This window comes from Amphiprion ocellaris, chromosome 23 (genome assembly GCF_022539595.1).
Source record: "Amphiprion ocellaris isolate individual 3 ecotype Okinawa chromosome 23, ASM2253959v1, whole genome shotgun sequence".
Lineage (NCBI taxonomy): Eukaryota > Metazoa > Chordata > Actinopteri > Pomacentridae > Amphiprion > Amphiprion ocellaris.
Window position 1 is genome coordinate 19747620 of NC_072788.1, and position 15394 is coordinate 19763013.

Here is a 15394-nt window from a genome sequence, read left to right on the forward strand (position 1 = left end):
CGAGGAGGAAGTGTTACCTGAGAAGCAAAACGCAGGGGGAAAAAAAATCTTTGTTTCTCAGTGCGCATGCCTACCAGAGGAGGAAGTGTGTGTAGCAACCGGGGAAGGGGTTGAGTTCAGCTCAAGCAGAGACACCTTACAGACACGGACATGGACTTTCAACGTTAGCTACAATTAGGTCGGACGGGGCAGTACAGAAGAAGAGTTCGTTTGTAGCGTGACAGAAACATTTAACAGTTCTACAAAATGGTAAGTTTCTGCTTCTCATTTGTCTGTAAGAGCCAAGAGCTAAGCTATGCTAATGCTAGCAAGGTGTATGACTCCAGGAAGTGTCCACCTGGTAGCTCCACCCGTCTCCTGTCAGCATAACCTGCAAGCTAACGTACCATTTAGCACCATATGCTGTGAAACTTTTCTATTGTTCTTATACATTGTGTGGCTTTCAGTCAGCGTATGCCCCGTCTCATGTTAACTGTGGTCGAATGGCATTTAGTAATGTTAGAATTTAGCACGACAGGTAAGTTTCAACGTAACATTTTGATAAGTTTGTCGGCACAGGTAATACGTTCAGCTCTAGCTTTTAGTCGGTGTCAGCAACGAAGGTTAGTGTTATTCTGCTCCATTTGTACAACTTACTGCCAATCTGCGCTTTAAATATGTAATAGTGAAATTATGAATTACATTATAGAGCTCAGAAACTGTTTGTTTTAATGATGTGTATCCACTGCTCAAATCCTTTGTTACTCCATATGTCATAGAACTATACGTTGATATAGTGTGTGTGATCACAATGATCTTGAATGTTACCGCCTGTTATGTCAACTGTAGCTGATAAAGACGAAAATTCAATGCCATATGAATATATCATTTACAATCTGCAAAAACAAACATTTCAAAGACAATATAGCACTGTATAATTTTGATGATGCTATAGGTGGTGTGTTTATGCTATCAGAAAAAACAAGACACTGGCAAATCTCTATACATATGTATCAATATTGTTAAGGACAGATTGTAAAAAATGCTAAACTGGGTTGCTCAGTATATTTTGTCAGCTGTTAATATACCAGGGCCAAAGCAAGCAGTCAAAGTTTGAGAAACAACATTGTGGAAAGCCTAAAGAAAGTGGAGACTTTTAGAACACAACCAAAAAATCTATAGTCCAAAATCAAATCAGCAGGACTACTGAAAAGTAGCTTTGGTCAATCACAAACTTTAATTTTTTGCACCAATCAAATTGACTTGTTTAGAATCAGCACCCAGGAAATACTTAAATACACTCATCCAAATATCCTGCCGCAGTACAAATAAAAGGACCCATGGCTACCATACTGCCTTTTTGTCATTTAGAACATAGAGCAAGATTGGGAGCAGACAGATGCAAGTAAACATGCAATGCCAAATTTAGATTTATAATGCATTTTTATTTGACTAGGTATTTTCTGGGCAACAATGCCATAAGAAAATGACTAAAGACAGTAACACACAGTGTTTGTGATGAATTTTAAGTTTGTTATGCATTTGTTCCATAATTATGACTAAAAATACCAAATGGATATTATGCCATATCCAAGTGTTTTGAAGTACCAGTGGCCACAGTGCAAAGCATAATCAAATTGTACAGGAAATTCAATACTCTAAAACATCTCAAAGGGTGTGGAAGAAAGCCAGAAGTGACCCCTGCTCTGGCAAGAATGGCTGTGTGAGAGGCCAAAAAGAATCCATCGATCACCACCAAGGGCATTCTGACGATTCTGAAGAATTCAGGTAACGACCTCTCTGTTGCAGACACTGCAGCAGAGATTGTGCAAAGCCCATCTCCCTGGACCTCGACACAGGAGGGGTCGACTTGCCCAAGACAGACACACAAATTCTCACCTAACCTTTGCAAAAGCTCATCTGGACAAAGAAGAAAGCTTTTAATAGTCAATTCTACAAAATGTAGCTTTTTAGACATAGGGAAGGAGAAGAATTTAGAACCACGACACCATCCCCACAGTCAAGCACAGTAGTGGGACTGTAATACTTGAGCCAGGCAAATTTGACAAAGTAAATGATTCAATATTGCGTATACAGAAAGGTTTGCCCTTTAAACCCCCAAACTAGAATTTCCCTCTGGGGATTAATAAAGTCTGTCTAAGTCTAAACCAGCTTAAAATCCTAATATTTCATTACTATCACTTTGTTCTACATGTTTCACTTAAAATTCACACAAAATAAATTATTTTGCACCAGACAAAAAATTTTGACTCATCTGCAACTAACAATCATGATAAACATTGACTGCAGGCTGTTTATATGAGGGCTGACACTAAGAACAATTTATTAATCAATTGATATTGCTCTATTAAGTTATTTTCCTGATTAATCTGAATATTTAATTTTCCTCCAAAATGACAATTTCATGTAAGTGGAATTTATTTTTTGACAAACTATATGTCATTGTAGAATGCAGCACAGTATGAGATGCAAACAAAGTAGGCATGTATGTCTCATATGGTAAGAGATACATGGCATAATTCACAGTTACAGTATGCTTACATGTGATGTTGGGCTACAGGAACTCCGTCCAAGAACACCTCAGCTTTTGATGAATGTGCCATTTCTGTCAGTAGCAATTAAATAAAATTGTTTAAACAGCTCTTCTTTTTTTATGTTACCATCAAACTGATGACCAAAAGTGATTTTTTTTCTTTTTTTTTTTTTTGGTCCGGATGAGCTCTTTGAAAGGCTAGGCAAACTTTTTGTGCCTTGTTATTGGTTATAGAGATGGGCTGTGTGCAGTGCCTGTTTTGACCTGTTGGTAACAGAATTACTCAGATTCTTTAGGATGGCCTTGGTGGTAATACTTGGATACTTCATAGCTTCTCTCAGTTAAATTCTTACCAGTGCAGGTGTTACTTTTGATTTCATATCACACCCTTTGACATTTTGCACAGTATTAAACTTTTTTAGGAGCTGGCACTCTCTCAGCGATGTATAACAGTATCAAGAGACATAAATAATTGTAGAAGTGGCATTTTAGCTAAGTACTTTTTGCAAAGAAACATAATTACATTTTACACACAATGTCTGACTATCCTTTGGCAATAATTTGTGTCATTTCAAGCCAGAAGCAACTGATTTGTCAAATAAAAATTTACTCTAAATCTAAGTTGTAAATGACATGAACTCGAGATGACTGGAAAATCTTCCTTAACAGGCCACAAAAAATAGTTTGTGATTTCTAAAAAGAGTTTTGCATGCTGTTCTCTTTTGTGTAGTATGTCTCCACTATACAAACAGAGTGGATGTTGACAGTAGTAGAGGTGTCATAGGTCTGAAAACTGGAAATTATGAATAGACAAATGAATCTTTCCATCTCAAATCATCAAATTTTTTAGAACAATTTCTTTTTGAATATCTCTGATTTGCCTAAAAACTTTTTTTTAAATCACAAATTATATATAACGTATAAAGATATTGTAAAAATTTTAGTTTGATATATCAAACACTTCCTGAGATAAACTTATTTTTAAAAATTGCCTGCTTACCACACTGTTTTACACATGAAAATTTGAGGCTTTTGAACCAAAATGTCTTGGGAACTAGTTCAGAAAAAAGACTGATGTTTTTACAGTTTTTTTCATCATTGCCATTTAGAATCTGCAATATTGGACAAGTAGATGAAATAGTATAATAAGTATGAAAAGTCCCATCTTTGGGCACATTTATTAAATATTAATCTGGACAGATTTTTCAGACCCAACTTTTATTTTGAATCAGAAACTATTTGATCTACTTGTCCAATATTGCAGATTATGAATCAGCATCATCAGAACAGTGAAATTTTAGGCGTTTAACTTTAATAGATGCAGACATATTGTGATTCTGAAATTTCAATGCTCAAAAAAATTGCCGAAAGTAAACCACCGGTCAGAAATTTTATAACACCCCAATTGTCCCTTTTTTTTGGGTAATTATGCATGTCAATGTCTCATTGTGCTCTGAAATGAAAGCATAGAACAAATAAATAAATTAAATTTTAAAAAAAAAAAAATTAGAAACCAAAATGTGTTCTAAACTTTTGACTCATCAAAGTAGCCACCTTTGGCTGATATAACAGCTGAACACACTCGTGGAATTCTTTCCACAATGGAAATCAAATATTTTTCAGAAGGTTCTTCCCAACTCTGTTGCAGAAGTTCCCATAAATGTGTGGCCCTTGTAGGTTGCTTTGCTTTCACCCTTCCAACTAGTTCATCCCAAACCCATCTCCATGGTGTTCAAGCCTGGAGACTGTGCTGGCCACTCGATGTTTTCAAGCTTACCATCATGTTCTGGCATAGCTTGGACTAATGTTTTGGGTCATTATCTTGCTGTAGAATGAACCCCTGACCAACTAGTAACATACCAGAGGGTACTGCATGGTGCTGCAGAATGCTGTTGTAGCTGTTTTGGTTCAGGGTTCCTCTCACTCTGTACAAGTCACCAACCCTGGATCCAGCAAAACAACCCCAGACCATCATGCCTCCTCCTCCATGTCTGACAGTTGATGTCACCAAGTGAGGAACCATCCTTTCGCCTATTCAATGGCATACAAAAATCCTGCATGAATTTCAAATTTTGATTCATCAGTCCATAATACTTTCTTCCAGTCTTCAGTCGTCCATTGGCAGTGTTTCATCATCCAGGCAAGCCTCGTTTTCTGATTCTGACGTCTTAGCAATGACTTTCTTGCTGCAACTCCACCTATCAAATCTCTTCACAGTTAAAACTGAGACTTGCTTACTATGACCACTATTAAGCCGTGCTTGAAGCTGTCAGAGTTTCCCCCAGTGTCTGAGTGCCTTTTGATGGTGAAGAAAGCTGTATTCACTGACACCTTGACTTTCTCTGTAGGAAAGACCTACATTTTTAACTGTTATGGTCTATCTCTCTTATTGTTCATTGCCTTTTCCTCACCATTTTTATAACAACACACTAGTTTCTGCAATATTTTTTTACCTCTGGCAGTTCACCATTTACCTTTGTACCATTTCAGGCTAATCATTGGACTTGAATTACATGGATTAAAAGAAAAAAACTGGAAGAGTTGGGGCGTTCTAAAACTTTTGACCGGTAGTGTAGGTCAGTAGTACATTTTTAAAAATAATTTTAGCTCAAATTTAACACATAATCTTTTAAATATCCATAGTTTATGATAAAAAAGCTTCATGCAAATGGAATGACTCAGAAGACTGACACTTAGATCTAAACATGAAATAGAAAATAACATCCATCAGTTAATGGTTTCAACTTCCTGTTTTTGATCGGTAAAGTTGCTAATTGTTTATTCTCCATTATTGTCAGATACATCTACATGAACTATATATTAAACTCCTGTCATGAATATTGTCAGGTTTTTGTCTTTTTTTTCTTGTATTGAATTGTGTTTATCCTGCCTGTGTGTAGATGCGTTTCATGTTGCTGTTCAGCCGGCAGGGGAAGCTGCGACTGCAAAAGTGGTACACCGCCACAGCTGAGCGTGACAAGAAGAAGATGGTCAGGGAGCTGATGCAGATAGTGCTTGCTCGCAAACCAAAGATGTGCAGTTTTCTAGAATGGAGAGACCTCAAGATTGTCTATAAAAGGTAAAAACACAAGGCCTTGAATCGGCATTACTGCTGTGTCTTCTAGAGTGTAATCATTACAGAAATGTTTTTAGAAAGCACATTAAAGCTGGGTATTTACAGTATTTTTTGACATTACTGGGCAAACATTTCATACCATATATATTTAAGTGGTCTGAAAATCCACTATCTTCGAACGCAAAACATACAGCTGACAGATGAGCTGAAGGCCACTATCAAAGCAACCCAAACTTCAGTAACACCTCAGAAATGCCATAGGCTGATTGTCTCTGTGCTATGCTGAACTGATACAGTACCGTAATTTCCGGACTATTGAGCGCACCAGAATATAAGCCACACCCACTAAATTTAAAAAGAAAAAACTTGTGTACATGTATAGGCCGCACTTGTCTATAAGCCGCATGTGTCCACATTGTAACATGAGATATTTACACAGAAAGATTTTTTTAAACTTTTAATTAAATACATGCTTTTTTTTCTGAACAGTGCCTGTAACACGGCAGTACCGCGGCAGTAAAACGCATCGAGTCAGTTCACACTTCCGACTCCAACGTCTCACCGTCGATTCATTGATGCCAAGCTTATGTGTAGCAGCTGTATTTCCTTCTTCGACAGGCAGATCGATTGCCTATAACTTAAAAGCTGCTTCATAAGCATTTCTTCGTGTGTTTTCCATGATGAGGGTGTATGAATGAAGCACAAAATGATCGATCTGAAGAATTTAGTGTGAGTGCATTTGATTTAATTTGAACAGTTTCATTGGTCCACTGTGACCTGTTCAGTAATTTTATTGGTCTGATGTGACGAGGCTAAACGTATTGGCAGCATGAAGCTCGACCGTAAAAATCTATACATTAACCACATCATTGTATAAGCCACAGGGTTCAAAGCGTGAGAAAAAAGTAGCGGCTTATAGTCCAGAAAGTACGGTAATTTGTTGTAAAGGAACTCCAGCCAAATATTATGTTAATTTCAGAAGTCGGACTTTGATGTATTGCAAATCCTTTTTTGATTGATCTTTGGAAATAATCTCATTAGTGATGTTAATGAATAATCCTCAATCAATTATAGGGCATTAATAATTTCACAGATTAACATTATGTTAAGTGAGGAGACAGAATTCTTTGTTGGTCTTAATGTAAACTTCTCTTTTCTTCCCCTCCTCACAGTGGTTACAGCTGGAATGGTGATGTACTAAATCAGAAATTTGAACTACACATTCTGTGAAATTTGCATTGATTTGCTAAACACAACGTAGGACCTTTAACAGAGAAAATGGCAGTTATTCTGCTCTCAGTAGAGCTCTAGAACGTGACTTTAGTCTGCTGGTGTTTGCTTCCCTCTACTGAGCTTAACGTGACAATTACACACCATGAACACCAACTGTCACAGGTTGTAACAAGTTGTCACACGTTACAAGGCTATCTGTGGGCAATATACTGTAGCTGGCTTCATCCTCCTGAAATGCATTTGACAGAAATGCTTAATCTATTTCTATGATGGCATCTCTTAAGGTGATTGAACAGAACTAAAAAGTGACACAAGCTGACACAAGATTAAGAATTAAGAGGCTGAAGTACAGTCGTAAACCAGTCTCTGCTATATATTGGTGTGTGTGTGTCTCGAAGTGCTTCCTGAGCTGCATTCCCAGCTCCATTAGTCACAGTTCGGCACTGAAGTCAAATATAGAACAATCAAGCACAACATTAAAACTCACTTAATGTTCTACATTTCCCTCTTGTGCTGCTAAAACAGTTCTGGTTTGTTAGGACATGAACTCCACAGACCTTAACCCCTTTCACACATGCACTCTGCTCTTTTAATCTGACAGTAACTAAAGCGGCTGACTGCATGTGTGAATGTGCATGATGGTCGCTTATCTGTAAAAGTCACATCGGCAGTCTTACTAGACACTTAATACACAGTTTGATTTACAATTTAATATCTACTAGGCAGTAAAATTAAATGTCCATAAAAATAAAACCTTAGTGTGATGAAAACAAACACTAGCGGTCAATATCTAGTAGCTACTGAAGGAGCTGCAGCTTAACATTTGAATGTGATGCAAACAAAATAGGCTTGGTGTTAGATACTTAATATGTCTATATGCATGGTTTTATTGTTAAAATATGCATGGAATTTAGTTTTCTGCTCTGTCATGAAAAAGACTGACCATGTCTGTTTTTGTGTGTACATTCATGTAGGTATGCCAGCCTATATTTCTGTTGTGCAATTGAAGAGCAAGACAATGAGCTGATCACACTGGAAGTCATCCACCGCTTCGTAGAGCTGCTTGATAAATACTTTGGCAGTGTAAGTGATGAGATAAGATAAGCCTTTTTTAATCCCACAGCAGGAAAATTTGGTGAAGGAAAATTTTGTGGTAAAAACTGGTGGAAAAATTAGTTTAAAAAATAAATAAAGAGAAACTATACAAGAATGTGTGTTTGTGAACTGGGGACTCTTGTTTGTTTTAAAAATTAAGGTTACAGAGTGAAAAGAGAAGTTGTACACTTCAAAAGCATGTTAAGACTTTCCTTGCTATAGAAAGAATGAATGACTTGTGTTTGTTTGTGCAGGTGTGTGAACTGGACATCATCTTTAACTTTGAGAAGGCCTACTTCATTTTAGATGAGTTCCTGATGGGAGGAGAGATACAGGACACGTCTAAGAAGAGTGTACTTAAAGCCATTGAACAAGCTGACCTGCTGCAGGAGGTAACCTGAGCTTAAGACTTTAACCTACCACCTCCACCTGCCTGAAATTCCACAAAGTATATTTCCCTGAGATTCTGAGGAAGTTAGTGGGGTTGGAATCCATACATTTTAGGAATGCCTGACAAAGTCTGTTGCAGATGTGAACTCTCTGAACAGACAACTAGCAAATTGAACTTTTCTTCTGTGCATGCCATTACGACTAAATTGTACTACATTTTGATTTAGTTTCAGGCATAGTATTTTAATGGTTTTCATCTATTTTTGGTGGTAATGTGAATTTAATTTTAGTCTTGTTTTCTTCATTTTTGTCATGTTGCTCATTGATTTGGATCTTCTAATCACTCTCAGTTGTCGCTGTACACATTTACAATGGTTTTTCCCATTTGTTGCGAGGTTAGTCGAAAATTTTGTTCACTTTTTCTACCTACAGTGACCATCTCTCGCTGCCCTGCTGTAAATCCACCTATAATTCTCTGTGATCAGTGAATCATTCAGGAGCTGTAGTCTCTTACTTTTTAAAGAAATACTATTTGTTGTCTGGTTTTAGCTTGAGAGGAGAAGCTAACATATAAGATAATGCGGCGGTATTTGTTTAGAGAACATCTCAAATTAGTCCTGTACATTATTCATTGTTTAGAACACAGAAGTGTATTTTTATAAAAATGGGTGTGATAACTCACATGCTTTTATAGTTTGTCTCAGCTGTTATATTGGTTCTTGTTTTTGTATTATTGTAAATACAGCAGTAAAGACAAATAGCATTGCTGACAGAGAACTTTACTGGATGTCAGATGGTTTCTCTTTGTAGAGCAACAGATAAAGCATTAAAATGAGCAATAAGCTGAACAACTTGCATTTTTGGATGAAGGAAACTCGATTAGAGTTGCGGTAGCGTTGTCCTGAATGAATATTGTGTCTCAACCACAACTGTCATTTTTTTAAGCAGAAATGAATTTTATTAACCTGCTTTTTTTTTTAGCGTGTTCCTGTTACTCATTAGTTCCTTGAAGTATTTTGTCACAGTGGAATGTTAAAAAAATCCAGTCCAGAAGTTTGCAGCTTTCACTGCTTGGTACTTTGTAGTGCTAAGAGCAGATACATTTTGGTTGGCACCAAAAAAGTCCTGACACTCTTCTCTCAGCCTGAGGTGGTCATTAAGTGTACCTGTAATTACAAGCATGGAATTTCTGAATACTTCAAGTTTGCAAAATGGCTCAATGTGATGTAATTGAAAAGTATGATTGCAGTAATTTATATGTCTTGTGCTTACATGTCCATTTCTTGTATTATTTGAAACTGTGTAACTGAATCATCTTCATCTTCTGTATTTTTGCAGGAGGACGAATCCCCCAGGAGCGTATTGGAGGAGATGGGATTGGCATAGTGCACAGCAGGGTTGTGAGAGACTATAGAAACAAGGCAGGGGGCGGAACCGTCTAGGATGAAACATGCTTGATTCTGTGTATTTGCCTGTCTTTGGAGACTGATGAACAGTGTTTCACTGGGGAGGAGACTCTACCCAGTTGACAGGCCCTTTAAGTGTGTGTGCGTGTGTGTGCGTTTGTGTGCGTGCATGTGTGTGTGTGCGTGCGTGCGTTTGCGTGTGCACACGCACACACGCAATATCTAAGTGTGGGGTTATGGAAATCGGCTATGTTTAAATTTTTTTGTGTGGCTGCAGCAAAGTTGTGTGCTCATATTTTGAAAGGGGTGGAAAGGAGCTAGCAGAAGAAAGGAACCCACAGTGGATGCAGATGTTTGTGTCATAATGAGGCAGATTTGCAGTTTGACAGAAGTTTTATGCAAAAAGCTGGTTAGACAGACACATCGTGTCATTAAGGTTTGTTGGGTACTACATTAGGACTAAGACTTGGTCAGGAGTTTGGTAATAAGACTGAAGAAAATAGCCAGTGCTGTAAAACTGAATGAGCACATGACCACTACAAGCACATCAGCTGAGCTTGAATCAGAAAACCAGGTCTCACTATGGGTACGCTGGGTAATATTTTTAGGATTCACCTTCATTCTCAGTTATAATTTAGATAATATGGCAGCTCCAGTGGCTTCAGTTGTTGTCTTGTGCATTAGATTTAAAACCATGTATTGTCATGGTGCTCTCAGATCTTGCTGGTAAAGATGTACGTAAAACGTTATGATAACCAATGGGATTAAGGGCCAGGTTAAATTAAATTAGACTTGTTTTGGTTTTTATGGCTCCATTCTGACATTGTTCTTGTTACACCCTAATCCAGAGGTGCTGTCAAAATATTTCTGTCAGTATGTCATATTTATTTCAGCTGTATTTGGTATTTTAAAGTTTGTCCTGTTTGGAATTTTTTCCTTTATTTTCGATTGGCCCATCTTACTGAACTCAATGGTAATAAACTGCGTCATGAATAATGAGCCAAACACAGTTGAGATTTGCACCTAAAACAACTTGTTTACATATGAACCATCTATATGTCCTGTAAGTGGACCTATGTATCTGATGACACTGAAATTATGAGTTTGTCTTATGCAGTTTAACTAAGTGCATCAAAGAATCACATCCCACTTAGTTTCCCTCCATATAGAAGGAAGCACTGAGATGGAATTAAAAGCAGCACAGAAAAGTGTTGGAGTTGGACCTTCACATTGTTCTGTTGGTACTAAAAACTGGTACTGCATGTTAGGAAGGGATTGAAAGTACAAGCCAATGGAATTAACTGGCTTTTAGACAAATGTATTTTACTGTTCGATCCACATTTTTACAGTGCTTTAGCTTTAATATTTGAATGTGGGTAAATCTGATGTCCATTTAAATGCCAGCAGAATGGGTTAGGCAGAATGAGCAATGGCAGCTCAGGTGACATAAATCAGGAAAGGAAAATAGAAAGCTCCTCTTCCTACTAATTTTGAGCTGTTTAGGGGTGGAACAGTTGCACAGTCATGTTGGGTCTTTAGGTTTAAGTTTAGGGTGTGGCTTGTCAGTCTAGCTCAACATACTGTATCAACATGATTTTCTTAATGAACTGAAAAGATGTCTCAGGCTTAACCTCCCTTCAGTTTGATTTAGTTTAGATGAGCTTGTCATCAGGCAAATCATTTCGTCTAAATCAGTAGGGGTAACGTTTCTGGAAAATGTATGGTCTGCCAAATGCACAAACATCTTGCATTTATGCTTGCAAAATTGTGGTTTGATAGTATTTTACTGAATCACAATACAGAGCTGACTCCTTGACACATCCAGATTCCTTTTTGTTCTTCTTTCTAGCTACTTACTCAAATACTGAAAGTCCTGAGTCATCTCTGTAAAAAGTGAAACTGTACAATTGTACTGAACTGAAATGTTGAATCTTATGCTATTGAAAGTTAACGGAGATCTCCAAATTCCTGAAATTGATGTGGCATGACCAGTTCGTTTAGGTGAGAATACTCACCATTCTATTTTCTTTGCTGAACTACAAAAACACACAGCCTTCTGGTGACAATAGAGTGAGGTCTTACAATTTTTGACTGTTACCAGCTTTTAGGGAGCACATCCATTTTACAGGCAAGTTTAATTCAGAAGTTACACAATTACTTTTAATTAGTTACAGTTACCATCAATGTTTTTCACCTTAATAGCAGAGAAAAGAAAATATCCACCAAACGTAGCTCTACTCACATGTACATATTCTCCTCAGCATCTATACCAGGGTTAGAGCTGATAATAGAGTGGATATGTGAAACTTTACACACCTGGTACTTAGTCTTAAACTAGTATGTGAGCTGTAGTGTGTTTGTACTGTATATTGTTACTTCATAAAAAGCTGTGGACAGAATTAATTTGTTGACTATATTATTAAAATTTGAAGGGTATGTCTAATAGCTCATCATTGGTTATTTTTTCTTACTCTCTCTCTCCGTCTCTCACTCCATATAAATATAAATATACAATGCCATGCAAAAGTATTTGCCCCCCCCCCGAAATCTTCTATTTTTGCATATTTGTCACACTTAAATGTTTCAGATCATCAAACTAATTTTAATATAAGACAAAGACAACCCAAGAAAACACTAAAAGCAGGTTTTAAATGATGATTTCATTTATTGACAAAAATGCTATCCAGCCCATTTTGCCCTATGTGAAAAAGTAAGTAGCTACTGTAGGATTTCTTAATTTGTGTTTGTACGGGTTAAATAGTTTCTCCACCAATTATAACTAAGATTATTAATTATGTTTTCCATCAATTTACAAAATGTAGGATAAATGTTTGCTTAAATAAGGTTAAGGTTTTTATGCAGAATTATTACATAGTCTACCTGATATTCGACCAGCGAGGTATTTAGATTAGCTAAATATAATAATGCAGCATATGAAACACTTCTTGTTGTGCTGTCAAGAAGAGCTTCGGGAATTGTAAGGGGAATTATTTAGCTTGACAGGTTATGTATAAAATTGAGGTAGCTGGAATCTATACAAGTTAGGGACCAAGATGTGAACGACAAAACGATTGAGGCGCTGAACTTATATTTTTGTACATTTATTAAACTAAACAATAACGATAACACACATTCAGACGAACAACAAACTACAACACGAAACAAAAAGGATGGTGAAATGTGGATGATGGAAAAGGGAAGGAAGATGATATTTTCACGTAATATCGGGATTAATATTAAACTTGAAATATGGTGTTCTGAGGGAAAAGGGATAGAGAGACCACACCTGAAAGCAGCCGTCAATTTGGTAGTAGGCTAATTTTTTAGCCTGTAAATTTTATCTTTGAAAAGATAGTTTGGGAAAGTTTGCACCAAGTTCCAGTGACTGAAAGGTACTTGCATGCCGTGATGATGCTGCTGTTGCTGATGATGATGATGCCTCGGTGGATGGTCCGGTCAGCCTTTTTTGATGTGGGTCAGAACATCGGTGGACAGAGTGGAGCCTCAGAGTCGGGAGAACTCTGATGGTAAAGGAGAGCTCTTTCTTTGAATGGAGGACTCGAAGTGGTGCTTTCAGATGTGGTCTTTTAAAGTGGACCTTTGCATATCATTAACTCAGCAGGGGTCTGGTACATCCTCCGTCAGGGAGGGCTGATGTCCAGATGTCCCTCACAGAATTACATTTTCAGGTAATTTTTATGGTGTCTAACTCCAAAAATACTGTAATTTTGTGAACATGATTTATCTCGGTGCATTACTGACAGACGGGATCAGAACGATACCAAATATGATTATGTGGATAACAGACATGTTACGAATTATCATAGTGATACTAATTAGAAGAATTAAAAGATTAAAGGCAAGACATTATGTAGATTGACCGTTAAGTTATTGAAAAGTTCATTTGCTCTGTGAAATGGATGTACATAAAAAGGAGTTTAGTCCAGAATTGTGGGATAATTGTCTTTGTTAGTTCTGATGTGAATCCGGAGTTCCTTTGTCAGTGAGTGGAGGCTGGTTAGAACCCAAAGCGCAGGCACACAAATCAGGCAAGACAGATTAAATTAAAAAAGATTTATTTATAAAGCAAACATACCAACACAAAGTGAAACCAAACCAAACTCAATTCATAAAAGCAAAGACTTAACTGCAGACTAGAAATCAGATTAATCAAACCACAGAATCAGGCTGTGCAAACCACTACTGATCGAAAGAACATAAAGGTTTGTCTAGCATTTGCAATAAAATATCTGGATGAGCTCCAAGACTTTTGGGATAGCATCCTGTGGACTGATGAGCCAAAGGTGCAACGTTTTGGAAGACATGGGTCCATTACATCTGGTGAAAAACGAACACTGCATTCCACAAGAAGAACGTGATACCAACAGTGGAACATGGTGTCGGTAGTGTGGAAGTTTGGGGCTGCTTTGCTTCTACAGGACCTGGACGACTTGTCTTAATTGATAAAGCCGTGAATTCTGCTCTTTGTCAGAAAACCCCCCAGAGAATATCCACCATCAGTTCATGACCTAAAAGTCAACACAAATGTGTTATGCAGCATGACAATAACCCAAAACACACTAACAAGTCCACCTCTGAGCGCCTCAAAAAGAACAAAATGAAGGTTTTGGAGTGGCCAAGTGAAAGTCTGTACTTAGATCCAAATGAGATCCTGAGGCAAGACCTTAAAATGGCAGTTCATGTTCGTAAACCATCTAATGTGACCAAATTGAAAGTATTCTGCAGAGAAGAGTGGGCCAAAACTCCTCCATGGCAATATACACTCACTGGCCACTTGCTAGTAAAAGGTTGGACCCCCTTTTGCCTTGAGAACTGCCTTAATTCTTTGTGGCATACTTTCAACAAGATGCTGGAAACATTCCTTAGAGATTTTGGTCCATAGTGACATGATAGCATCAAGCAGTTGTTGCAGCTTTGTCAACTGCACATCCACGATGAATCTCCCATTCCACCACATCCTAAAGGTGCTGTATTGTATTGAGATCTAGTGCCTGTAGAGGCCATTGGAGTACAGTGAACTCATTGTCATATTCAACAAACCAGTGTGAGATGATTTGAGCTTTGTGACATGGTGCATTATCCTGCTGGTAGTAGTCATCCATAAAGGGATGGACATGGTTTGCAGCAATACTCATTTGGTACTAAGGGGCCCAAAGTGTGCCAAGAAAATATCCCCCACATTATTACATCACCACCAGCACCCTGAACTATTGATACAAGACAGGATAAATCTATGCTTTCATGTTGTTTACACCTAATTCTGATCCTACCACCTGAATGTTGCAGCTGAAATTGTGACTCATCAGACTAGGCAACGTTTTTCTGATCTTCTGTTGTCCAATTTTGGTGAGGCCGTGTGAACTGTAGCCTCAATTTCCTGTTATTACCTGACAGGTGTGATACCCAGTGTGGTCTTCTGCTGCTGTAGCCTATCTTCAAGGTTCGATGTGTTGTATTCTGCATTCCTTGGTTGTAACGAGTGATTATTTGAGCTACTGTTACCTTTCTATCATCTCCAACCAGTATTATTATTTGCTCTTTTTTGGACCATTCTCTGTAAACCCTAGAGATGGTCGTGCATGAAAACCCCAGTAGAGCAGCAGTTTCTGAAATACTCAGACCAGCTCGTCTGGCACCAAC

The 15394-nt window shown here is 37.7% G+C and overlaps 1 protein-coding gene across 3 annotated transcripts; it reads left to right on the forward strand.

Annotated features, from left to right (window-relative positions):
- Positions 1-84: 84 nt before the first annotated feature.
- ap1s1 (adaptor related protein complex 1 subunit sigma 1) lies at positions 85-12176 on the forward strand. 3 transcript variants are annotated; one of them, XM_023268873.3, is made up of 6 exons: positions 85-249; positions 1654-1767; positions 5434-5612; positions 7817-7925; positions 8192-8329; positions 9666-12176. In XM_023268873.3, exons 3-6 carry the CDS (start codon positions 5434-5436, stop codon positions 9711-9713), a joined length of 474 nt encoding a protein of 157 aa, XP_023124641.1. In that variant the 5' UTR covers positions 85-249; positions 1654-1767; the 3' UTR covers positions 9714-12176. The 3 variants fall into 3 exon arrangements, with proteins under 3 accessions (XP_023124641.1, XP_023124640.1, XP_054863857.1); XM_023268872.3 differs by lacking the exon at positions 1654-1767 and having other exon boundaries at positions 87-249; XM_055007882.1 differs by lacking the exons at positions 85-249; positions 1654-1767 and adding an exon at positions 381-517.
- Positions 12177-15394: the final 3218 nt, after the last annotated feature.